The sequence below is a fragment of the Panthera uncia genome, chromosome D4 (genome assembly GCF_023721935.1).
Source record: "Panthera uncia isolate 11264 chromosome D4, Puncia_PCG_1.0, whole genome shotgun sequence".
NCBI lineage: Eukaryota > Metazoa > Chordata > Mammalia > Carnivora > Felidae > Panthera > Panthera uncia.
Genome location: NC_064807.1, coordinates 8,393,062 through 8,419,737, shown reverse-complemented (window position 1 = coordinate 8,419,737; position 26,676 = coordinate 8,393,062). Strand labels below are relative to the sequence as shown.

At 43.1% G+C, this 26,676-nt stretch overlaps 1 protein-coding gene across 3 annotated transcripts in view; it reads right to left on the bottom strand.

The window, feature by feature from the left end:
• Positions 1-25,502, bottom strand: part of PUM3 (pumilio RNA binding family member 3) — a 43,780-nt gene extending 18,278 nt beyond the window's left edge. For 2 of the 3 annotated variants that reach the window (XM_049633017.1, XM_049633033.1), the window contains exons 1-13: positions 25,424-25,502; positions 19,495-19,586; positions 17,965-18,183; positions 15,093-15,228; positions 14,414-14,489; positions 13,081-13,174; positions 12,751-12,817; positions 11,363-11,537; positions 10,336-10,439; positions 9,241-9,319; positions 7,225-7,323; positions 6,289-6,342; positions 2,284-2,364 (exon numbers count right to left, since the gene is read on the bottom strand). In XM_049633017.1, the coding sequence (XP_049488974.1) occupies positions 2,284-2,364; positions 6,289-6,342; positions 7,225-7,323; positions 9,241-9,319; positions 10,336-10,439; positions 11,363-11,537; positions 12,751-12,817; positions 13,081-13,174; positions 14,414-14,489; positions 15,093-15,228; positions 17,965-18,183; positions 19,495-19,576 (1,266 nt within the window). In that variant the 5' untranslated portion in view covers positions 19,577-19,586; positions 25,424-25,502. Of the gene's footprint in view, positions 1-2,283; positions 2,365-6,288; positions 6,343-7,224; positions 7,324-9,240; positions 9,320-10,335; positions 10,440-11,362; positions 11,538-12,750; positions 12,818-13,080; positions 13,175-14,413; positions 14,490-15,092; positions 15,229-17,964; positions 18,184-19,494; positions 19,587-21,437; positions 25,384-25,423 lie in introns of those variants that run through there. The other variant, XM_049633025.1, reaches the window with a different exon arrangement.
• Positions 25,503-26,676: the final 1,174 nt, after the last annotated feature.

Below are 26,676 nucleotides of genomic sequence, written 5' to 3'. Positions count from 1 at the left end.
CAGAGAATTCATCCCAGTGGGTATGGGGGAGGGTGGGATACACAGGACAGGTCCACAAAAGGCTCGAACTTCAGTGTGCCTGTCAGGCTTTACTTCTGGTCAGATGCTGGGAGGCTGGGTGTCTGCTGCGTCATCCTTTGTACCTTTGTGTACATTTAGAAGATAATATATTTTAAAGCACGCATCAATACTTCTTCACTTTCAAACAGCAACTGGCCGGTTTGCCCACGTCCTTTTCAGAGGAACGTGCCGTCAAAGCAGCCGCACCACACCCACGATTCCAGGGTAAAAACGGATCAATTTTAGAAGCGTGTTTATTTTGGAAAGTGAAGCAGGTGGAGAAAGAGGAAGGGTCAGATGACCGGGCTGTGGTTTCAACCTGACGTTTCAGGAAGTCTGGTTACCCCTGAACAGAAGAATGCTTAGTGGCCACGCTACGCTTTCTTGGGTATTTGTGAAAAGCACTGAACGCCACACCAGGTTTCGTGGTGGTATCGGCATTCCCGAGTTCCGTCGCCAGCTAGAACAGAGCGTAAGGATACACAGTTTCGTCAGTTAGAAGCAAGAGTTCAGCACATGAGGCCACGCTCAGGGAAAGCTGCCCCAAGTATGAGCAAGTCATCAGGAATGTAGCTTAAGTAGTTGTGGGAATCAAACCGGTAAGCACAAGGAATCAACACTGTTTCACAAGCAACTTCTAAGTGGGATGAATGCTTGGGCAAAAATTAATCTAGCAGACAACGGAGGCAAATCCTGAAGGGAGTCTGGCCTCTCTTGAAATCCATTTGGAACACTTATGCAAATTGCAGTTGTTGTGAAAATATTAAAACAAAAGCGAACTTTCAATAGCCCAGCCTGTTTCCATTTTCGTGAAACAACTTTATTCATTTTGCCAATTTATGGCCTCACATCTCTGTCACCGGAATGAAAAACAATCATTATTGATTGGAGTCAAAAGGGTAATAAAGTCACAAGGAACATGCCAAAATACTCAGTTTGTGACATGAAAGTCTTGCCAACTTGTTTCTTCCCACAATCCTACCCCAAAGAAAGTCATCGCAATCTTAAAACAGTCAAGGGGAAAGTCGCAACATGACAGCGAGGGCATGAGAAATTCACACACACTGGGACGGACAGCTGGCATCTACCCCTGGACCAGCTGGTCCCTTTTTTCTACTACACCAGCTCTACCGGTCCAGACCGGCTGCACAGAGAGGCCACAGCACCACCGCATGCCAACAGGTAAAGTCTCTTTCTGAACGTCCACAAGGGAGAAGCTGCTTTTGTCACTAAGATTGGCCGAAGGGCCCACCTGTATTTATGAAACAAAGGTTCGTGTGATCCAAGTCTATACTGCTTATCCCTACCCCCGTGACCTCTGTCATGTACCCCACACCGTTTATGCACTAGAAAGAAAGGAAGGGAAGGGAAGAAAGGATCACATAGTCAGAAGTCAGAAAAAGAGGCAGGCATCGCGGAATGCCAAAAGGACGACTTGGAAAACTTAGGGTTAGATGAACTGCATTTCTTTATTACCACTTCGTGGTTGCTGGACCAGGCTACAAGAAACTGCTGAAATGAAAAGGAATTTCCTGAGAATTTTTAATAGGACTCCGACAAAGCTTTCACGGAAGCTCTAAGGAGTATCGCAATTGAGGGAGTTTTATCAGCTCCATCCAGGAAGGGGCACTGATAAGTTGGGTAATTGTGCACAGGTCATTCCTCCAAAAGAAGGAGAGAAAGGTCATGGGCATCCGCTCTGTGGGTTCCTGACTAACTGCACAATTACTATGGCAATGAATTTCTGAGCAAACCCGCGCACTGCGTTGCTCATTTTTCATTTAGCATGTCCTGTGGTCTGACAGCCATGTTATCCTAATTTAACCAGTCTTTTGCAAATTTAAAATAATATTATTGATATCAAGTTACAATATTGTTGTTTCATACAGGAAAGAAGCAAGTGTCCAAAACAGACTTAACTGAGTCAACTAAAAAAATAAATAAAAACTTGGTGGTAATCATTTTGCAATAAATGAGTATCTCAAATCAACACAATGTATTCCTTAAATTTACATAATGTTATGTGTCAACTATATCTTATTAAAATCAGAAAAACAAATAAAAACAAATGAAATACTAAACAAACAAACAAATTAATAAATAAAACGAACAAAATACTGGCAGAAAGCACACTTCCAGGTCTTTACACTTATAGGTATGAAGTGAAACTGACACAGCCACAAATTTAAGTTCTATCCAAGACCATCAGAATTAATTACTCACTGATATGATTATCTGCTTCACAAGCTTGGTATCATCAATACAATCAAATGCCGCCAATAAGACCAAATGGGAGTACTGGCCCTGTAAGAAAGGGAAGCCAGGAAAGGTTAGAAACATGTATAGCCTCTCCCCTTTAGTATACTTGGAGTCACTTTATAAAGATTATCAACCCAACGACTATCTAAAGTGATAGAAACAAGACAGATAAAAGCCATTCAAAGGAACTTCCTCTCTTATCAGGACCTAGTTAATGATATTCTAGGTTGATTACAAGAAGCAAAGAAAAGCAAAAGCACATTCTTCAGTATCAAATAGGCAAGACTCACTTGTTTAACCAGGATGTAACACCTCTCAAAAATAAGTATCCTGTTAATAAATTACTACTTGAAATTAAACTCAAAAAGTTCAAGTGGAAGTGGGAAGAAACCCCAAGAATGTAGAACTACGTATATATAATTTCAATCATGAAAAAGAAAGTATATAAACTCAGACATAATCACATATAAGATACAAAATACACATGTGTACATAGAAAATCCTGGAAGGAAGGACACTGTAATAGTTTCATCTTCTTTTGTATATTGTCTAATTTCTTTCTTTTTTTTTAACGTTTATTTATTTTTGAGACAGAGAGACAGGGCATGAGGAGAGGGAGACACAGAATCCAAAGCAGGCTCCAGGCTCCGAGCTGTCAGCACAGAGCCCGACAGAGGGCTCGAACTCACAAACTGCGAGATCATGACCTGAGCCGAAGTCGGATGCTCAACCCACTGAGCCACGGCGGTGCCCCTATTGTCTAATTTCTTTAAAATAATCCTGTTTAATTAGAATAGAAACACTAAAAAAATAAACTAAAAAAATATTTATATAATGAATATGAGAATTAGGTAAAAATAACCCCTTTTAATATAGCAGCACAAGATCAAAACACGTCCGTGGTGACTTAAAGGTCACCTCTTGGAATAAGAGAATTACTTCCGCGATGCTGACACTGTTCCAAAGTTTAAGAACTTCTACTTTATGAAAAAAAGCGTTTTCACAGCTTGTGGCATATTCTTTTTGTGTCCTAGGTAATGATATCAATCATTTTTACTTGGAGAGGGTATGTGACTTCTGAAAATACTCATTCAGAGCCACATATAAAGAACATGGCAGGTAATAATGTTTCAGTTAGAAACTAACCAGAGAGGGACGCCTGGGTGACCCCGTGGGTTAAGCTTCTGACTCTTAATTTTAGCTCAGAGTCACGATCTCACAGCCATGAGATCGAGCCCCATATAGGGCTCCATGCTGAGCGTGAAGCCTGATTAAGATTCTCTCTCTCCCTCTCTTTCTACCCCTCTCCCTTGCTCACACACACACTCTTTCTCAAAATAACTAAACATTAAAAAAGAAAAAACTGGAGAAAACTGACAAAGTCTAACATCGTTACCATAAAGACCAACACTACTAAAAATGGGCAAAGAACATAGTTCACAGAAAACATGGGACAGCTGGCTTTAAGCACAGGAAATAATACTCATTAATTAAGGACAAAAATTAAAACAACGAAATACCATTTTCCACCTATCGTATAGGCAAAAGTGAAAACTCTTGCTAATATACTAACTTGACAAAGGTTTGAGAAAAACAGGCGTGCTGGTCACTGATGAGAACGTGCAGTCATTCGACTTCTTTGAAAAGCCAAGTGACAACATTCATAAAAACTTTAAATGCACATACTTTCAGATCTAGCAATTCTATCTCCAGGCATTTATCTTCTGCAAAGGCACAAAGGGCATGTTCTTTAGCACTACTAGAAATAACAAAAAACTAGAAACTACCCAAGTATCCCACAGTAGGGCCTGGTTAACTGAGTTATGGAAGTCCTATAATGAAACACTAACCGGTCATGAAAAAGAACGAGGGAGGTAAAAAGTGTGTGTGTAGAAATAAAAGGACCGTGGGGCGCCTGGGTGGCTCAGTCGGTTGAGCGTCCGACTTCAGCTCAGGTCACGATCTCACGGTTCGTGAGTTCGAGCCCCGCGTCAGGCTCTGGGCTGATGGCTCAGAGCCTGGAGCCTGCTTCCAATTCTGTGTCTCTCTCTCTCTCTGCCCCTCCCCCATTCATGCTCTGTCTCTCTCTGTCTCAAAAATAAATAAACATTAAAAAAAAAAAAAGAAAGAAAAGGACCCTGAGGTGAATTAAGAGAAGCAAACAAAGCATAACAATGTGTACACAGCACACAACCACCAGTCTCTGATTTTTTAAGTCCCACACACAGAAGCATGCCCACATACACAGTATCTCTGGGTGAATACAAAAGAAACTGGAACAGAACTTCAGTGACAAAAAGACACCTCTACAATTACAGCTGGAGATTTTTAATACACTTTTCTCAGCACCTGATGGAAGCAGCCAAGGAGAAACAGATCAGAAAAAACACTGATGATATGAACAACGCTATCAACCACGCTGATGTGACATTTATGGAATACCACACTCACCAATTCCACAAAACAAACTCTCCTCAAGATCCTGTGACAGACCACAGGCCAGGCCACAAGATGGTAAGTCTTTATACATGTAAAAGGACTGAAATAATCGAGTATGTCAAGAATCCCCCCATACGTGGAAAATTAAGCATGTCTAAATAACCATAAATTAAATCCATGGGTAGTTACTAGTTTATCTCCTCTCTTTAGAAGCAACTCCGTGAGATAAAAAAGGCACCGCGCTGTCCATTTCTTGTTACCATCATAATGCCTTGCTGGGATCAGGTTCTCCAAAACAAAACAAAAACAAAAACCCCAAAGCTGTTTATGCAACTGTAAAATTAAAACAAATCTAATTTTATTATTTAAGAATGTGTTTTACTTTTGGGGCTACCTGGGTGGCTCAGTCGGGTAAGCATTAGACTCTAGATTTCAGCTCAGGTCATGAACTCATGGTCTGTGGGTTCGAGCCCTGCATCGGGTTCTACACTGACAGGACAGAGCCTGCTTAGGATTCTCTCTCTGTCCCTCCCTCCCCTCACTCTCTCTCTCAAAAAGAAAAGAAAAGAAAAGAAAAGAAAAGAAAAGAAAAGAAAAGAAAAGAAAAGAATGTCTTTTACTATTAATACCTTTCAGAATTTTCTACTAACATTTGGTTTTTACTCATTTCTAATTTAAAATATTCAAATTAAAATGTTAGAAGATTTACTTCACGATGAAAAACAAATAGTAAAATCTCCTATGTTGGAAACAACTCACTAGAGAATCTTTTCTTTCATTTTGTTACAGAAAAGTTAGCTGCCTTACATGGCCTTATACTCCCTCCCCGGTCTCCAGCTGCGATCGTCCATAGGCACAGAGCGCCAATTTATCGGTGTCCAAAGTGGCCACCAGCTGCTAGGAGTTCTCTTTGCATTTTTCATAGGATACAGTTGTTGTGGCCAATTTTAGTTCCCCAGTAAATCAGAAGCTTTAACATATGTTTGCTACTATGTATATTCTAGAAATACTATGGAAAACTAGTAAGTATTTAAATACATGGAAATACTATCGTTCGAGGCGATTAATCTCTCTGGAAAAAACTTTTCATACCCTCTATGATTTCATGAGGAGAGCTTTTATAGCATCTCCAAAGGGTTCCAAAGAACTACAAAACTTAACAACTGGAATTTTCTCTGCTGACTTTACAAATTTATTCTAGACAGTAATTTCCACGTTTAATAACATAAATGGACAGATTCATTAAAGAAGTTAAATATCAGGTCTTCAAAAATATCTAATAAAAATGGAAAGTTGTCACAGTATGAAATTAAATGCAAAAAGGAGAAATCTCATTTAGTATAAACTTAATGCCATAAAAAGGCAGATGCACAGAAAGAGATTGTACTAAAATAATGAATAGTTTTCTTGTTGGCAATTTTCTGACGTTTTCAAATTTTCTACAATAGACGTGATTTCATTTCATTAAAAATAACAAAAAGACAAAAAGCAAACAAAAAATAACAGAAATTGTACTTTTCTTATACTTACATTAGCCACCTTTTCAACGTAAGTCTTCATTGTTTTCACAATCACTTTCCTGTCCTTAAAAGAGAAAAGTTAATTTGTCTTACAACTTGTAGTTATGGATTAAAAACTACATGGCCAAAAATGTCTAGAATGCTAAATTTCCACCAGTCTGGTACACTTTTCTCATGAGTGAAAACAGGTATGTGGCCAGAACCAAAAAAACAGCAGTATACTTTAAGTCCTTCCAGAGCTATTCCAATCCTATTAGACCTGTACGTGACAATCCATCGTGACCCAAGTACGGAACCCTAAAGTTATTAGCTGTGAGGCAAACCCAGTGGAAATACCTTCTTTTACAGGGAGAACGGAGAGATCTCTTTCAGCGTGTGAACTGACTGGAAATGCGTAAGGGTGCAGCATACAGACGGTATTCAATACTTATTGGTTCACCAGAAACTCAAGTGGTATTCATTTAAAAAATGGGCAAAGCACAACACTTTTACAAGACAAAATTATACTGATCAAGGAAATGTGGATCATTTCGTGTTAAACTCCTGCAACTAACACGGATCTTTACCTCATCCCTCAAAGTACCGAACACCCACGAGAGCATCATCTCGCGTGTTCATCACCTCCTCCTGCCTCTCCCTCCCCCACTAAGATCACTGAATGAGGAATCAAAGAACCTGACAGGTACCAAAACTTCTACACGGGTAAGCCTGATATATATATTGTTTCTACTTGCTTGACAGGTCCCTTCCCAAATAAAGACAACTCAAGCTTTTTGTACTTTAATGAAAACTCCAACAGAGAAACACTAGGCCCTAAGAAAATCCAATTCCTGGGAGGCCCTGAGGCTCAACTTTGCAGAGATAATGTTGATACACATCAGGGCAAAGACCAAAGGAGCGGGAAAGTGGAGGGGAAGGCGGTTCAAGCCACGAGCGACACACTCACCTTGGGCGTGCCGTGCCACAGGCAGTGCATGGCCACTCTGGCGCCATCGTGTGTGTGTGCCAGGTATATTACCGCCTCGCGGATGGCTTCGATCATTTCCTGGGGAACAAACGCCACCACGGCTTTATTTTGTCCTTTCCTCCTGCCTTTTTAAAATCTTCTACTGAGAACCAGTTATACACAGAGAATCACAGAGAGTAGAGGTGGAGAACAAGTTCATTTTTAATTGTATAGAGATGCGTGCAGAAAACACAACCTTTTCAAACTACACCTCTTTTTCGCCATCGAGGGCAGTGAATACCGGTGGTACGCGATTTCTATTAAAATACCCGAGGAGTTTTACCAATATCTATTCAGATAAGTATGTATGTGTGTTGTATATTCTAAAAGATTTTTCAAGAGAAATAAAGCTACAAAGTGGCTGTAGAAGGAGGGAGTTTTTAATAGTAAAGCCAGATAAAAAAGATACAATATTCTTCCCTAAAACGGTCGTGTGTGTAATGAGCAGAAAACAAAACACTAATTTGGGCTGAAAAAGTTTCTCTTTTTCAGTCTGTCACTGGATTACTTCTAGAAATCATTTTCGTAATTCACCGTAAAGACACTCAACTGATATTTCCCTAAGAATAATGAGTCTGTTAGACTAGGTCCTCATTTATCAATGACCCCTTTAGTAAAATCCCAATTATTAATGTCTTACAAGGTAATTTAGTGTATTTTTAATCTTTCTGTATGGTCAATGTACCTAATTTCTTAATTGTATCTGGGAAGCCTAGCACATAGAGGTAAGTGAGTTCCGACAGTTCTGCTAGGCCCCACGTTAGTCTGTTCCCGACTTAAAAATTTATATTAAATAAATAAAACATATACAAAGTCTCCGACCAGGAAAGAGACTATTTTCTTCAATAAGAAATACGTGATTTCATCCGTAACGATTTTGTAATCTTATCCCAGGATGGGTCCCAGAAATACAGCGCTCAGCTTACATATCTAAACTTATGAATCTATTCAAAGCTATCCAGTTAGAGAGTTAATGCCCCCAGGGCCAGGGAAGATTTGTCCCATTACTGTACATTCACACCAAGTTCCTAATGATGTTCTGTGATTAATACATTCAACACTAAAAAATAAATAATAATGACAAAGATTTCCCACCACTGACTATATTCCAGTGCTCATATTCTCATATCTCAAAGTACTGTCCCACCTTAAAATATCCAGGACTGTGAGATACTGTGCCCTGCAGAAAAGAGAGAAATCCCCAAAAGCGAAGCAGCACCTGCTACAGTCGTTGAACCACAAGCTGAGGTGAGCAGCTTACTCTTGGAAAATTCTCTTCTCTATGCCAACTTGTGAGAGGGTCAAAATTCCTATGAATGTTTAATCTGGGGTATTTGTTAAAAAGCAGTCAGGGTTATTATTTTAGTTACCCCTTACTAATAAAATGAGGACGAGTGGGCAATGTGGTCACGGTTTGATGAGGCAAGCAAAGTTCAGGGAAGTAAATGATGAATTCTCATTTGTATTCCCATCGCTGACCTGAAGGGCAGTACAAATTACCTTCCCTCTCTGTTCCTTACCTTCTATCATATGAGGTCCAGTCTCTCATGGTCCATTTAGTTTTACATGAATGTCCTCCCCTAACCTTTTCACATCGATGTGAATTTTGTATCAGCACGGGTGAATTTCAAACTACTTGAATGCCGAGTATCTATCCGTTAATTTTCAGTGTGGTTAGCTGGAGGACTGGCTTATAATTAAAGTAAGTATCTGGCTTATAATTAAAATATAAAAACCCAACAAAATTCATAAAACTACAGTCAATTCCACAGTCTTCTGGCAAATATCTAAAGGGAATTGGTAGACTCGTTCAAAGGGAGTTTAGTGCCTTATCTTCTCTAAATAAGGAAACAACTCTTTAAAATTTCCAAAAGACAATGTCCATTAAAGCAGTGTTTTACATTTTAATGTGGCTCTTCCTCTATGTTTGGTAAAAAACTAAAGGCAAGAACTTACTGATCTTAGCTTGGCAGGTGCGTAGGTAAAGAAGTCCAAGAATACTTTATGCACCAATGAGTGCTTAATCACAGCTTCCCTGAAAGACAGACAAGGAGAAGAGAATATGTCAGATCTGGCACTACAATAATAGGGACACAGATAACCTCAGTCGTCCTAAAATAATCAAAGCAAGTAAAATGGTTTTAGAAAATGTTGTCTGTCACAAGACAGAGTGCATCTTTTCAGTAATACACTAAGAATTAAAAACGACGACAACAACAACAACAAACAACAAACTTTTAGATGATAAAAATCTTTTAGTGTCGTCCACTAGAACCAAAACCAGAGCACAAATGTCTAGTATCTCTAGAGGAAATCATCATCCCAAATAACTTTCTCCCATCTTCAATAAGGACATCTGCATTTTCTTACCCAACAATGGACTTGTGATTAGGAATCCCTATGTGCATCTATTTTTTTATAGCTATTTTCTTTCTGTCAAGCGCCCTTCACAACGCTTAGTTCCATAAAATAATCCTAGCACAATTAAAACGTGAATAGAAGGGAACAGTATCAGTGACCTCAACAACACCGCATCGATCTAAGCTTCTTAGCGCGACACGTGCTGAATTCAGACGTACGGTGGAGGCCCACGGTCAAGGCACCAAAGACCTGGAGCTGATAAGAAGTATCTACGCAGCTGGCAAACACGTGCGGCCTTTATGGGCAAAGCACTGCTTCTGAGTGTTTTGGAAATATTAACCCATTTAATCTTCATAATCCTCCTCGGAACATGTACTACTATTATCCCAAATCTTGTAGATGTGGAAAGTGAGGCACACAGAGGTTAAGTTATTCAATGTCACAGCTAATAATTGAGGGGGGCACCAGGATTCACAACCAGGCAGTTTGGGTCGCAAAGGATACCCCTTAACCACTCCACTATGGTACAAACTCCAGGGAGGCCATATGCCTGAGCATTTAAGTTTTATGATCCAATTCAAATAATTGAATCTATTTGGGTAACTATCTACCTTTCCTCTGCAAGGGTTATAGAACAATTTCTTCCTTCGAATGCCATCTGTTAAGAAAAGACAAAAACAGCTTTCTTACTTTTGGGCCATTGGAGTTAGAATCTGCTTCATTTCATCCATGATAAGCTCTAGCTTTTCGGGCTGTACCTCTAATACTTTGTCCAGAGTTGGGTGATCCGTAGACTGCAATGAGAAAAAAAAAAAATCAAACTCCTTTAAATTTAATCGAGTTTCTTCAACATCACAGCAAAGACAAATCAATTATAGTTATTTTAAATAAACTCAATATAAATTTCCGATTTCCCATATCGAACGCCCCGCTGTAGATACCCTCACAGAGTAACCTGATTTTCTGGTTCCCACTCTATACACCCATCATCGTATTTAAACAACCGTCCAACTCAGCCAGTCAACAGGCACCTTACCTAGCACGTACTTCATCGTAAGATCAGGTAGTCAGCTCACAAATTCTTGCCACCATGGATATTCCCAGAGTGACAGTTACAAAACAAACGAGCTAGGAGCTGGACCTGACTGGGGGAAGCAATCTCTGGAGAGAGATGGGCGCATTTAGGTCCCAAGGTCTGAAATAGACCCTTTCATCGTCCTAGTCCCCTTATTGGCCTCTAATGGATTCAACCCTGTACCGTGCCCAAGGCTGGTTCTCTCTACTCCCTTTCCTCCCTGGATTCCACCTAGAGAAGGACAGTCCACACACAGAAGGCAGCTACAGGGAGCCCGATACACGTGAGCCCGAGCTGGTTAGGGGGTGGTTACAAAACTCTGCTAGCTATGAAAGAGACCTCTACCTCAGTCCAGCAGAAACGGATGTCCTGAAGCATTACGCAGGGAACTCGGGAGAGAGAAACAGTGCAGTCTAATTTAAAGGGGATTCAGACATCGTGCCCCGGAAGAAAGGGAAATGGAAGTCTGATCATTTGCTCATCGCACCAGAGACAAAATAATCCAAGAGAACGAAGGGTAGGAGAGTCTCTTAATGGACCAGACAAAGCAAAAATAGAACATTCTGAGACCAGGGCACTGGAAGGTCAGGAACGGCACACGGAAAAAGTAAAAGCGCCAGCGAGAATGTTCTGGAAGGTCACCTTGTAGAGCTGAAACGTGTTCCCGTAGAGCTCCTCCGTCAGCATGTTCCTCTGCTCCAAGACGGCCCTGTCATTGTACGCATACTCCACGATGGAGGATGCCTCCGCGTGCCGCAGCATCTTCCTCACGTGCCCTTTGAAACTTCTCACGATCTCTGCAATCTGCGGCTTACTCCTAAAGCCGGGGATGGCGGGAGAACATCAGCGACAGGAGGAGGAAGTGGGGCGGCCACAAAACCCAACTTCTCCTGAAACCGGCCCATTAGAACGCGGGGTGGCCCACCTGGGGCAGGAGAGCCACCCGCCTTGTCCTACACCCCCCCCCCCCGCCATTATCCCTTATTGGCCTTGTCCTCTCCCCCCTCCCCCAGCTCCCAGCCTGCTCAGGAGCCAACTTGCTCCTGGCCGCTGAGACCTGACTTTGCCAAGCAGCTGAAAGATCCTGAGCAAGTTACTTGAATTCTGTGACTCAGCTTCTTTGGTCACGTCACAGACAGAACATGGTCGAGGTGAGAGGTGAATGACTTAAATGCACAGAGAACTGTGGCCAGCACTGTGTTCCTAGCGCCAGGAGCCCGTATTAAACTGTTCGGCATGAAAAAGTAGGGGAGACGGACAGAAAGGGAAGGTGAAAGACCAAGAGGCCAGGAAACAGGATTGTCTAATTGAAACAGGACTTCAGGGCGCCTGGGTGGCTCAGTCAGTTACGCGTCTGACTCTTAATTTTAGCTCAGGTCATGATCTCGAAGCTTCATGGGTTCAAGCCCCACACAGGGCTCCATGCCGATGCTATGGAGCCTGCTTGGGATTCTCTCTCTCCCTCTCTCTGCCCCTCCCCACTTGTGCTGTCTCTGTCTCTCTCAAAATAAACAAACTAAAAAAAAAAAAAAGGACGTCATTATAAGTATTTACGTTACATTCTAACATGATCAAGCAGCTGATAATTATAGGCAGAAACACATTTTTTGAAAATTCTGTCAACTGAACTTTTCTATGGTTAGCACATCTGGGCACATGGTGCTCAAACAGAGAAGTCAGGGCAAGCTGCAATTCCAGCTACTTTAGGAAGTGTTCCCATCTGGACGTTCCCTAACCCACTGACCCCGCCGGGCCTCCTCCCCTTCCCCTCCCAGCCCTGCACCTTCTAAATGCGGGTAATGAATTCTAAGCTAATCATTCAATTTCTCTTCTTCCAGGACATCAAAATAAGAGTGGAGAAGGCAGTATCATCATTCACATTACTTGGATAATTGTTTTTCACACCATGCTCCCCAGCAACACGACAAGCATCTGCCCCGGGCTGGTGATTATGATCCCAGACCAAGTGCCCAAGTGTTGTCCACGCCTTTAAAAGACTAACGACAATATATGTTATAAACAAAACTCACCCGTACATGAGAAATTTCTTAACAATATTTCTGGAATACTTAGCTTTACTCAATTGGACAAAATCATCTGAAAAACAAAATACATTATCATGAGCTGACAAGCTCACGTCCGCCCTCCAGTATCAGAGAACTGTGTAAACAGACAATCCTGGGAACAAACAACTCTCTTACTCACCCCACGCAAAGAACCCATAGAAACAAAAAGAGGTCCTGTAGAGAACACATTGCTTCCCCTCAACAAGGATGATTTTCCAGGGCAGTCCCTGGTATCTCCAGAGAAAGTGACTTACTGTAAAGCATCACGATTAATCTCTAACAGAAGAGACCTACCTCGCAGCTCCTCAAAAGCCTGTTTTCGCTGTTCTTCGTTACCATACTGAATGTAACACTGGATCACACGAGTAGAGTCATGAGCAAATGCCATCTGCAGGGAAGACAGTTCGGGCTGTTAGAAGGATCTCTCCGAAGAGTTCTATCCAGCACTTCTGTTTTGCTACTTTCCTTCCCCGGAACGAGGGAGGGTCTTCATGGACAAAATCAAACCTAGGTTACTCGGGAGCAGAAATGCTCATTTTAATTGTACAAAATGACATTCCTTGGTTCTGCCGCTTACCATCCAACACTGGGACAGATTTAACCATCTTGCAAGATTCCTATCATTATAATTAAAAACAAAGCAAATCAAACCAAACCTCTTTAATGGTTATACATACTATTATTTCTCACGGCTCTGAAAGTTACTTTGCCTAAAGGAAATTTTCCAATTCAAAAATTTTATTATTCTGTGATTTTTCTGTTTACGTAAGTGATCTAAGAATGTCTGGCCTTGGCAACATAAGGTATAGATAGAAGACTAATCTAAAAGCCTTGCTACACGAGTAGCAAGTCATTTTTTGACTTGTTGGAACTAAAAAATTTTAAAGCCAGAATGAGCAACAAATAAAAAGCACTATTAAAGTAGACTGGTGGGGCGCCCAGGTGGCTCAGTTGGTTAAGCATCTGACTTCAGCTCAGATCATAATCTTGCGATTCCTGGGTTCGAGCCCCGCAACGGGCTCTGCGCTGATAGCTCAGAGCCTAGAGCCTGCTTCAGATTCAGTGTCTCCCTCTCTCTCTGCCCCTCCCCTGCTCACACTGTCTCTCTTTCTCTCTCTCTAGAAAGTAAACATTAAAATAAGCAAATAACATGGCACAGGAAAGAATCATTTTGCATAACTGATTATTTATGCTTATTGATCCACGAGTCCTGCAGTGAGGATCTGATTTATCCAGTAGTTTTGAGGGGGGCGGAGGTGGTATATGAAATACAACAACTTTTCAGGGTGCCTGGATGGCTCAGTTAAGTGTCTGACTCTTGGTTTCGGCTCAGGTCATGAACTCATGGTTTGTGAGTTCGAGACCCATGCCAGGCTCGTTGATTTACTTTAAGTAAAATTTTTGAAAATGAATTTTTAAAAGATCATTGATATTTTACTAAGTCCCCAGGAGTAAGGTCCCTCACTACAAAAGGTTTTATTTACTCAGTATCATAAAAGGTATTTGAAATTTGGGGCCAAATACATTTAAAACCATATCGCGCCTATCGTGAACGGTCACCCAGACTTTACTGAGAGCGGGCTGGTTTCAGTTGTTACAAATGCCATTACCAGCCTGCCCTACTTACTGTTTTAATCTTCCCTTGAATCAGCTTCTGCAAATCACCCATCAACTTGACTCTCTTTTCTTTGTCACAGTCTTTTCTACAAACGAGAATAAAGGAGGAGGAATCACGGCTGAAGTAAAGACGTTATTTCCAACACAAGAAAGTAAAAACCACACCAGGGTACATTCGCCCAGTTAGAGGGATTTTTCTCTCCGGAGGCAGCAGACCTCCGAGGTGAAAATTACTCTTCCAGAGCAACCGGAGAAAGGTGATTTTCTCAAAGACAAGAACTCATGTCACAAGGTATAATTTTATGATCAGCTTACATCTTCACGGCCCAAACCTCAAATGTCAAGAAAACAATAAAACAAGTCCAAGAGACCAAAGACTTAAGTATCTCAAAACCTAGCTGGTAGGAAATTGTCCTTCATTTTCTCAGAACTCTCCCAGGAAGAAATTTCCAACCCATTCTAATTCTCATATGTTTTCATAAACATATGTGACATCATCCTATGGATCCCACATGTGTGTGCCGTTGGGCAGACATCTGATACCAAGGTCTCTCCTGGAGCGCTGGGTTCTCCGCGAATATCCCAAGCGCCACGCAGTTTACCTTAGGACATCTCGCTATGAACAAGGGGTGCCCACACCCCTCCACCCTCTCAGAGGGACTAACGAAGAGGCCGTCAGGTGGCACTACCGTCGTAAGGTCTCCCAAATCTGCTTCGCACGAACAACGATGTCATAGTTGGTTTTATCACTGAGTTGTCTGCTGTGTTTCAGTTCCTTCTTCTTCTTTTTGAAGTCATCCCACTTCGGTTTCTTGGACGCTGATTCTGGTCAGTAAAGAAATTATTTTCAATTACATTAGTTCCAAGTGCCACAAACCACTACCAGTCAGGTACACGGGGCAATCACTTATCGGGATCAACACTCCTTGTAAAAACTAAAAGGGGAAAAACGTCGTTCCCCGTAAACTTATACTTTCCTTCACTTTCGGACCAGTTTATACATTGTAAATTTAGTTGAAACCAATCAACCATTCGGTCACCAGCTTTGTACCGATTCTTAACAAGACACCTATTAAGAAAAAAACAAAACCAAAAGGACTATAAAAGGAACTGAAAAGGGTTAAGCTTCTTTTTCAATTATAAAATAAAAATTCTACTTTAAAACACCACAATCATTGGACTTCAGGTATAATCAATTCTTAATGTAAACAAAATTCAGTCCAAACTAAGGGGGGAAAAATTATTAACATTCTCAGTACTCTGAGGGTTGTTATGTACCTTTGAACTTTTACAACAATGCTGTGAGGAGAACACTATTAATATGCCCTTTTTCCCATCAGGGGAACAAAGGCACTAAATAGTTCCGTTCCTTGTCCAAGGTCAGGCACATCCTAAGTGGTAGAACCAGTGGGAACCCGAGAGACCGCTCTCAAACTTCCTGCCCTGCTCCCTCTTACTCAGACCTATGCATAATCAAAATTTCTAAGTCTTCTCCAGAGTAATGCTCTGTAAATCTTGTATCTTCCAATGAGTATTTTGTTTCCTTCAAAATCTAAGGAACTTATCAACTGAATCAAAAAACCCCATAAGGCCTAAGAAAGAACAATTTAATAAAACGGGTATTATTTACGCGAGTGTCCTGCAAAGAACCCTTTGGAGAATTACTGACTTCTAAACCTCTCCCCTTCTCGGATTGGAAAATGCACTCATTTATAAAACACCTAGAAAATGCAACAACATCCTATCACCTCAAAACCTACACATTGGCCGGCAACTTCTATTTTCTTCTTGCCATTTCCCTATGCCTGTTTTATATTCATCTTTAAAAATTCCAGATCTTACTGCTTCATTTCAACATTATTATACTGTAAGCATTCTTCCATGAAACGAAATTATTTCTCAAGAGCGTAATTTGTAGTAATTTTTAACGGCCCGTACAATTTACGACAATGTATTTAATTATTTCCTTTACTGTTTACTTATTTGTTCCCTGCCTGGTAATCAGAGATGACAGGAAAGAGCGGGCACATTTCCCATTCATACTAGGTGCACTGTTCGTGGTGCACTGTATAGAAGAAGGCAAGGGCTGCTCCGGAGCTCGTGTAATTCCACAAAGCTCTGGGCGCCCTTGACACCTGCCACACTAGGTTGCAACACACGTTCACAACTTCCGGGATCTCTGGCACCCAACCTCCCTCAGTTGCCGATATAAAAACATGAGAAAACCCAATCAGAGTCAGGAGCCGATCTCCCACAGCAGAAGGCACCAGGGCCACAGGTCTTCACGTGAGCAGGCACGTGTTCAAAATGCGGTGGCGAGAACTCTAGCAGGGAAACAGACTTAGCACCTGCTAGAGAGGCTACGAGAAACAGCAGCTGGGGGGGGAGGGGGGGGCGGGCAGGGTGGAGAGAAGGATGAAGAGACAGGGATGGAGAGAAAACATGCGTGCTGGAGCATAAAGAGATCCTGCCAGCCGAATGAGAAACAATGGGATTTCCCTTCCTTCTTCCGTCCCCACCTCCCCGTCCCCCTCGTGGGCGGTCCTCCACATCTGTCCCCACCTCCTGTCCCCCGGTGAGCAGTGCTCCACAGAGCAGAGCCAGGACCCGGGCTGGGACACCAGACTCAGAAGGCTCCCCGCAGTGGTCTCAGCTGGCAGCAAAGGAGCCGTATTAGGAGCTGCCATGGTGAAGAGAATGAGGACACTGGAGATCCTCGTGATGCTGCAGAGAAGGGTAAACATCTGTCAGCACATGACATCCGGGAACAGCTTGTCTGAGGCCAGGACCAAACCACGCACAAGTGGAGGAAGGTGGGGGGGGGGGGTTCGCCCTGAACAACAGCCAGCAGAGCTCTGGGTGAGGAACCATCCCTCGAACATAACGACGAAGAGAACGATTTGTTTCAAGGGGCACAGGAGCCCTGCCAACGCTTTCAGCAGTCAGCAGCTGGTCCTGAGTCTCAACCTGCCATGTGTCCACTACGATGGCCGTGCCCCGTCTCCAGAACCGTGCACCAGATCCAAGCCACCAGGTGGGCGGACTCTGTTAGACGGGCCCAAGCTCCCAGAGGGCAGGCTCTACACGCCTCCTGTTGACCAAGGCATCCTTAGCCAAGGGAGATACTGAGCTGAAACACACTGGTTCTTTAAGCTTCTATGTTGCTTATTCGGGGCCTATACCCTTACTGATTGTTACACTTTTTCGTCCCCATCTCCTGGCAAGGTGAGTAGAAAACTCACGTTTCTTGGTTGAACCATTCAATCAATCAGTAAAATCTGGCCTACAGAAAGGGACGTTTCACTGAGGTTCTACTGCAGAAAGCTGTCACAGCTCAGCTGAACTCCATGGCCAGGACAACTGAGCAAGGGCCTAGGAGATTAGGCACTCCAAGCACCAGAAGACAACTGTGCCCAGGGAAGGTGCTTTCTGGTGTTTATCTAACCCCACGTACTCCCCACCCCAAATGCTGCCTATCAAGGAACAATGGAAGGTCTCTACCAATGGCACAATGGTGTCCACACTGTCCACAAAGACGATGCTCAAGGAACCAGTGCTTACCATCACTTTTACCATCCGCCTGGAATTTTCTCTTCCTGTTGAATTTATTTGCCTGCTGGAATTTGTTCTTTGGTATTTTATCCCCTTGCTGCTTATTTTTGAACTGCTTTACACCTTTTTTCCCGGGTTTTGTGGCACATTTCTCGAAGTTCTTAGGTGTGATTTTAGGTCCACCTTCCTTGACAACTTTTCTTGGAAAGGTCTTTGACGAACCAGAATCTAGGGACAATAATAATTATGAGAGTTCAGGGATCTGGAGCCTAGATCTCTTTTATCCACTGGGCTGTGTTTGTTACACAAAAGAACACGCTCTTTAGAGAAACACACTTTGTCTTACTCTTAAATATGGAGAACAGAATTTTTTAAAAAATCAAAACACAATTTTAAAGCTTTTTCTGATTTATAAAATTAGAATACATGTTCACTAAAGAAAATCGACAAAGCAGGGAAATGCATAATAAAAATTATCTACAAACTCTACAGATAAACCACTGTTGTAAGTCACACGTATTTCTGCTTTAAGCATATAATTTGATAATATGACATTTTATTTCTATCTCCTGTATTCTACTTTAATGACACCTTGTCATTCAAGTCCTCATACGTTATTTTCAGCGGTTCAATAACATAATAGGGGGTCTAATAAAATGAACACTTAAAATTTAGAAAGTATATATGTTACGGGTACTGGGTGGCTCAGTCCTCAGTTGGTGAAGGGTCCAACTCTTGATTTTGGCTCAGATCATGATTTCACAGTGGTGAGATAGAGCCCTATGTTGGGCTCTGCACTGGGCATAGAGCCTGCTTGGGATTCTCTCTCTTCACCCCCCTCACCTCTCTCTCTCTGCCTCTCCCCAAAGAAATAAATAAACTTCAAAAAAAGGAGAAAGTATGTATTAAATGATGTATCAAATTTAAAGGTTATTTTTTTTTCTTAAGGACGTTATTATTTTATTAAAGATCACATTGAATTAAAGACATTAATTTTTCCAAATTTCTAACTTTGAAAAAAGTTTTTCAAAGCCCATGATACAGGTATTTGATAAAAATCTTTGGCTAACTAAGCTTGCAAACTAAGTACCTCACAAACGAGATGAATCACTTAGGCATGGACAGAGTCCCTGACTATTCCCTTCTGCAACACTGACACCTGATGGCGTAATAGCGACTTCACATCCAGAGATCTGGAAGCCGGAGGTCAGCCGGGTTACCAGTAGCAGGCATTGCTCAGGCACAATTTCTCAAACACGAACATAAAATGTTGCGGTAAATTAATGACAACAATGAGGCAGCAGCATCCGCAGCTGAGATCAGGGGTCTTCCGTGAAGAGAGCACCCCGATTTTACTGGCAATGTCTTAAATGTCTTAGTTTCACGGGGAACTCGCAAACTCGGACACAAGAACTCGTACTTCCCCCTAATCCTAACCCGGGAATACAGACCCACATCTGCTCTAGGCCCCCTCATCCCACCACCCCCTCCCTCCGGTTACAAGGGACACGGCCACATGGTTTGGGAGGACTATCTTACCACTGTTTTTATGAAGTATGTTTTTTTCTTGTGAGGTCTTCACATCTTTTCCTGTGATTTTTTTTTTTCCTTTAACTTCCATCGTAGCAGTTCTGGAAGACAAAACAAAACGCAAAAGGGATCACTGGATTGCTCTCACCCAGTAAGGGTCATCAATCAAGCCACATTTAGTCCTTGGATTTCATGGATGCAGGACAAATCACCTGGACAGACCATGGGTCAACAAGTCCAGGGACTACGCAGTCACGGTTTCTAAGATTTTAAAAGTAGAAATGACAAGGTACCAACACAAAAATTAAGAACATGTACACCTAGCGTGTGATGTACGTGGAGGCAACACATTAGCAATAATTCTGGGTAAAAACAGACCATGACATTTAATATGACACAAGTGTCAGTGTTTGTGTTTCTTATAACTTAGGAAGACTGTGTGATGAGAAACTGACAGGGATGCCTAGGTGGCTCAGTCAGTCAAGCGTCTGACTTCGGCTCAGGTCATGATCTCACGTTCATGAGTTCGAGCCCTGCGTCGGGCTCTGTGCTGACAGCTCGGAGCCTGAAGCCTGCTTTGGATTCTGTGTCTCCCTCTCTCTCTGCCCCTCTAAGCTCATGCACTCTCTAACATTAAACAGATTTTAAATAAATAAACATTAAAAAAAAATAAACTGACAATATCATCATGTGGATTTCTTGGTTTCCATCCTAAAAAGTCCAGAACAAAAAATAGATTGCACTCAACCATATATTCAAATTTAACGAAAGAAAATCAAAGTTACCTACAAGTTCCCTATGTATACCACTGTAGCTAAAACAAAGACTAACTTCAAATGCTTAATTTGCTATTCTTTTAGAAGCAACCAGTAATTTTCAGTGATCTCCAAAGTAAGGTTATGTTGGGATATTCAATATTTCATTTGGAAGAAATCTAACAGGTCACTTCCGGGTCCAGAGAGCTCACTATACACAGGGCATGCAACAGATAACCCCTTGATTACCCGAGGCTCCTGAAAGCTCAGAGAATACGTCAAGGGCAAATGTCACTTGCCTATTTCTCTACCTTCCAAAGTTGTACATTTATTTCTAAAGTTCTGACATTGACACTCTAGAGTAGATGTTAGAAATTCCTAGACAATACCAGATATTCCTAAAACAAGAATTTTCTACTCAAGAACAACTAATTTTGCAAGATTATTAACGGGTGTAAGAAAAAAGAAGCGTTCAGGGGCGCTTGGGTGGCTCATTTGGCTAAGCGTCCGACTTCAGTTCAGGTCACGATCTCACTGTGGGTTTGAGCCCCATGTTGGGCTCTGTGCTGACAGCTCGGAGACCGGAGCCTGCTTCAGATTCTGTGTCTCCCTCTCGCTCTCTGCCCCTCCCCTGCTCACTTTCCCTGTCTCTGAAAAATAAATAAACATTAAAAAAAAAAAAAAAAAAAGGGTTCAAAGATGGCATGTATTTGAGAAATAGTGAATTAAATGAAAATAATTAGGCTTTTTAAAGAAAGGCTTTTCAGACTTTTCATTTGCTAATTTAAGCCATCAATCACCAAACACAGGCTAAAGTAGGAAAGATTTTTCCAACCCTAATTGAGTCCCTTTTTCTTGAAACATCTCAAGGGACCAGTAAGGTTGCAAAGAACTCTCTGGAAAGTGCAGCTGACTTCAGTCTTTCCTATTATAATTCTGAAAAATGGAGGGCCCCTGAATTACTGTTTCCTTAGGTCATTCCTTGGTTAACTGTGGGCTCATTTCAGCACTTGGCTGCTTTATCACGACGACGCTTGTATCCCTTATTCTGTGCTGCTGTTGGTCTAAAAATGCAGACATTTATATATTTTCTCTGTACGTTTTCACCGTTCATTTTGAAATAGTTTTCGTTTTACACAAGAGTTTGGAAAGAGAAACCGAATGTTCTAGTCCACTCCTCCGACATTAGCATCTTACCACAGCGCTTTGTCAAAACTGAGAGAGGATCAGCACAATACTATTAACTCCGGATTCTGCCCATCCTTCCGGACCAGGATCCACGGTAGTTAGTCATCAGGTCTCCTTAGTTTCCACCAACCTGTGACAGTGTCTCGCTCTTCTTTCTCATGACCGAGATGCTACTCAACAGTACTGGTCACTGTGCACAATACTCTCCTTTGGGGTTTGCCTGAAATTTGCTGGTGATCGGACTGGTGTGGATCTTTCTGAAGAGTATCACAGAGCTAAGTGCCCTTCTCATCAGGTCACAGTGGTACTGACTGGCATTACGTCTACCAATGATATTTTTAATTCTTCTGCAGGGAGAAGTGTGTCCCTTCTTCATTTACTTATTTAATCACGTATTTACATCAAGATGGCCTCGCACGCATTTTACTCCTTGGGTTCGAACCCAATCCTATAGTTGTTGCTTCGTTGCTCAAACTGCGCCAGCTGTGGCCAGCGGGAAATCTCAGAGGCTGCTTCGGTCTTTGCGACGTGACCCATCCCGTTGGTTTCCCACGCCCTTACCTCCTGGCACTTGTGCCAAGTTCATCCTGCAACTTCCCTGCACTGGCCCTGAAACCAGCCACTTCTCCGAGGAACCCTGGTTCCTTTTATTGAGAATGGCAGGATCTGAGCGCGAGGCGCACTTGACGTCACTGCTTCTAGGGCTTTGCACCAGACGGGGCTGGTGATACCCAGGTCCATATACCAGCGTCTGTGGACGCGGGAGCCTGCATTTCTTTGTCTATCTGGTAAGTAAGTTCGCACTAACGTCTCCAACTCTAATCAAGCGCCACAGGGTTCATTCTGGTCTTCCCCTCTTGCCTTGTCACTTTTTTCTCTTGACAGGGAGAAACTTGCCACCAGTGATCTGCGTAGCACATGTAGTTTCAGAATGCCACACCGTATGCCCATGGGAAACGAACTTCCCAACTCCACCACAGTTTATTGACAACTTTCTTCCCCCCCACCCCCAACAGTATCCATTTACAGTACTGTTTTTCAAAATTACTTAGGTCAACTTCCCCCACCACTCCCTTCAGTGAGGTCATTTTATAGGTTTGTACAAGTTAGATTTAGTTTTCGCGGTCTGCATTCCATTTCCAGACACGACGGCTGACTTTCTTGCACCCGCAGTCAAGCTCACTCTTTGGTGGAGGGCGCTGATTCTGACAAATGCAGAGTCCTGTCTCCTCCCCCAAAGTGCATTAGGGTACTGTTTTAACTCCAGAAAGTCCCCAGGGGAGCCCCTCTGCCATCGTCCCCTCCTGGCTCTCGTGGCAATCACTGATCTGTTTTCCGTCCCTCTGGTTGCACCTCTTTTCAAACAGGTCGTATAAACAAAGTCAAGCTGCATGTAGATAGCCTTTTGGGTCTTACTTCTTTCACTTGGCAGGATGCATTTGCTTGGGGAGCCTGTACCATCACATCTAATCAGCACCTTTCTTTGGCTTTCGGAACTGTCTCCTCTTTTTCCCCTTCTGCTATTCCCCATTCAGGCTCTGTATCTCTTGCTCACCTTGGTTTTTGCTGTTGGATCCCAGCTGCTGTGATCCACTCTCCGCTGCCTGATCTACAAAGTCACCAATTTCGTACCACCTCGCTGCTCCAACAGCTTCAAAAGTTTCCTAACTGACAACACGAAATACTTCAAACCGTCATCCAAAATTTAGTCTTAACATACCCTCATCACAAACAACACACCCAAGCCAAATGTCTTCAAACTTTAAAGCCATTCTATCAAATATTAACCCTACCCACCCTTCAAATCCAGCTTAAATGACAACTTTTTTTTTTTTTTGGTTTATTCATTTTTGAGAGAGAGGGAGAGCAAGAGAGAGAGAGAGAGAGAGAGAGCACGCACTCGCACAAGAGAAAGAGCAAGCACGGGAGGGATAGAGAAAGGGGGAGAGAAAATCCTAAGCACGCTCAGGGCAGTCAGCGCAGGGCCCAACACAGGTCTCAAACTCACGAACAGGGGGGTTACGACCTGAGCCAAAACTCAAGAGTTGGACGCTTAACTGAATGAGCCACCCATATGTCCTTAAATGAATTTATTATTTCTTCTCCACACGCCTACCTTCTTTCCCAAATGATTCTCATTCTTAATCTTTCTGGCACATTTTGATGGCCTTCTTACAATTTCACACCTTGGACTTGAAACATACTGCATACCTATACACTCTGTGCTAGAAAACTACTGCGTTGAATAAAATAGATGAAAAAGAAATTCAAAGTGGTGGAGTAGAAGCAAACAAAATTAAAACACAACATAATCGGGGCGCCTGGGTGGCTCAGTTGGTTAAGCATCCGACTTCAGCTCAGGTCATGATCTTGTGGGTTCGTGGGTTTGAGCCCCACGTCGGGCTCAGGGCTGGCAGCTCAGAGCCTGGAGCTTGCTTGGGATTCTGTGTCTCCCTCTATCTCTGCCCCTCCCCTGCTCACACACTCTCTCTCTCAAAAATAAGTAAAACATTAAAAGGTTTTTTTAAAAAAAAAATAATAAAACACAACATAACTGTTACAACTGAATCACATATAAAGCGTTCAAAAAGCCACAGAGCTAAGAGGCCAATTTTGCCTTGTGGAATGAAACAGCAAAGATTTTCCCAGAAGGGCAAGTGACTGATCCCACCCTCTCAACAAGCTTAGCACGGAACTATGAAAGAGGTAAACCTTCAATATGCAACCTCCAAATAGTGGTATTTCTCAAGTGTCCCCCTCTCTCTCCACGTTCCTCCCTAAGTGATCTCATCCAATCCCATGGCTTTCTATGCTGAGAACTCCCAAATTACTTCCCACTCAGAACTGCTCCTTGGGTTCCAGACTTGTGTATCTAACTGCCTCCCTGACACCTTGGTTTACGTGTCTTACAGGCACTTCAGCCTTAATAAGTCCAAAATAAATTCTTCAACTATAACTCCACTGCAAAACACCCCCAAAGAAAAACATCCTCATCTAATCCACCCCACCCTATTTTTGCCATCTCAGCCAGCCACACATCATCTCAGGAGAACCTAAGAGTTACCCTTGACATTTTGCTCTCCCTGGTTTGCTATGTTCAATCCTTCCATAAATTCTTTTGACACCGCTTTTAAAAATACTTCCAACTCGTCAACTTCCACCTCCACTACCACCCACCTAATGGAAAACACCAATACTTTTCAATGATATACTCAATAATAATCGAAATTGTAGACAATTCCTAAAGAGAACCTGGGTCAACCAGGTTTCTTCCTTACAAGCCTCCAATGTTTTCTGCAAATGAGAACAGAAACGGGTTTCCCCACTGTATAGAAATCGAATCTCAACCACTCATCACGGCCTTTAAAGCCTTACAGAACCGCGGCCACGCTACCCCTCTAACTTTATCTTGTATCGCTGCACTCCGAGCTCACATTGGTCCCCTTTCTCTAGCTGCCACCGCAGGGACTTAGCCCAAGTTACTGCCTCTGCTTAAAGTAGTTTTCCCTGGGCTTCCAGATTTCAGAGTTGCCTCTTACGCTTTAGGTATCAGCTTAGAGACCCCTTCAGACTCCCCTATCCTCCACCACGGCACCAAGCTCGTTTCCTTCCTAGCGCTGATAACGTGCAACTACGTTCAGCCTGTACCCTCGGCCCCCAGCGTGCACAGGGTCGAGTGGATGTTTGCCACACACTACAGAAAGGCTGACCGCCACGGGCACGGGCCGGGATCCTAGAGGGAAGGAAGCTCGGGCCAACCCAGCAGCCCTCTCAGGGCAAAGTAAGAGGAAGACAAGTCGTGAACCCGCCCCGGTCGCCAGTCTCCCGTCTCCCCCGACTCTCCCAGAACAGAAAAGGCCACAGAAGACTATCCAGCGGGTGACAGGCGCGAGCACCTCTACCCTCTGGCGGCTCGGACAGACCCACCCCCTGCAGCTCGGGGAAGGGGGCGAACGAACCCCTCCAGGGGCGGCCGCCGAGGCCGCCTTACTCACCGCACACGTGGGGCCGAGGCGGGCGGGGGCCACGCTCCGCGGCGCCGCTTCCGCTTCCTCGACTTGCCCCGCCCCCAGGCCCGCCTTTTCCTTCTAGCGCAACGGAGCTGGGGTTAAAGGAGAGGCCTTAGCCAGGAAAACGGAAATTCGGCATTTCTATTGGTCCGCTTCCAGCACTTCCTCTGGAGGCGCCACGGCTGCGCCGTGCGCGGGTATTGGCCCTTGACAGGATCCGTAGGGCGATCGCGTATCGCCGGCGCCTGAAAGTGACGTCGTTAACCCTGTCGTTCCCAGGCCCGAGAAAGGAAGGCAGCTTCTCGCCCACGCGTCTGTTGAAACGGAGTCCTGGGGTGGCGACTGAGCTGATACCAAAATAATTGATTTTTTTTTTTTTTTTAAGAGTGCTTTCATTTGCACCATCTCTGGTAGTCTAGCCTGAAGGATAAAAGGGTGTTCTCGGAAGTCGGTTTGAATTTTAATCCCGGGTTTTTTCGCTTTGTGGCTTTGGCAAATTATGTCTCTGAATGTTTGTTACCAGCTCGATAAAATAGAGATCAATAAATCATACATAGCGCTTAGCACAGTGAATGAACCTGGTAAGCGCTCATTAAATGTCATTTTTAACGCCTCCTCGTGTCTCCAGGCTGCATTATCCCATTTTCCACTCTAGGAAATGAGACTATAATTAGGATATTATCCCCACTTTTCAGCTGGAGAAACTAACACCACATATTTGGTTATGATACTTGTCATTGGATTTAAGACCCTTTGAGATAATACAGGACGGTCTCATCCGAAGGTCCTGACTTAAGTGATACGGCAAAGATCTTCTTTTCCCAAATAAAGTCCCTTTAACAGGTTCTGGGGTTTGGGACATAACACACCTTTTGACGACCCGGAAAGTTGAGGAATTAGGACATGATTCCAAGTGTGTGAAGCGTCAGATTTTACTGTCTTGCAAACGACACCATCTCTTGTCCCTTAAGGCATTAGGCTTAAGACTGGTAATTTTCTAGACTTCCTGAGGGCAGGACTGTCATTATTCACGCACACATCCCACTACTCAGCACATAGCTGTTTAGGAAGTACTTACTGTTTGCCCTAAGTATTATAAGTGTGTTTACATTTCAGCTCACTTAAGTCTCATAAGAACAACTGCAGTAAGGCCTCTCCCTTCATTTTACGGAAACAAGGGGAAACACAGTAAAGTTGATCGGGTGAGCCTGACTCCAAACTCAACATGACTGCCCCTG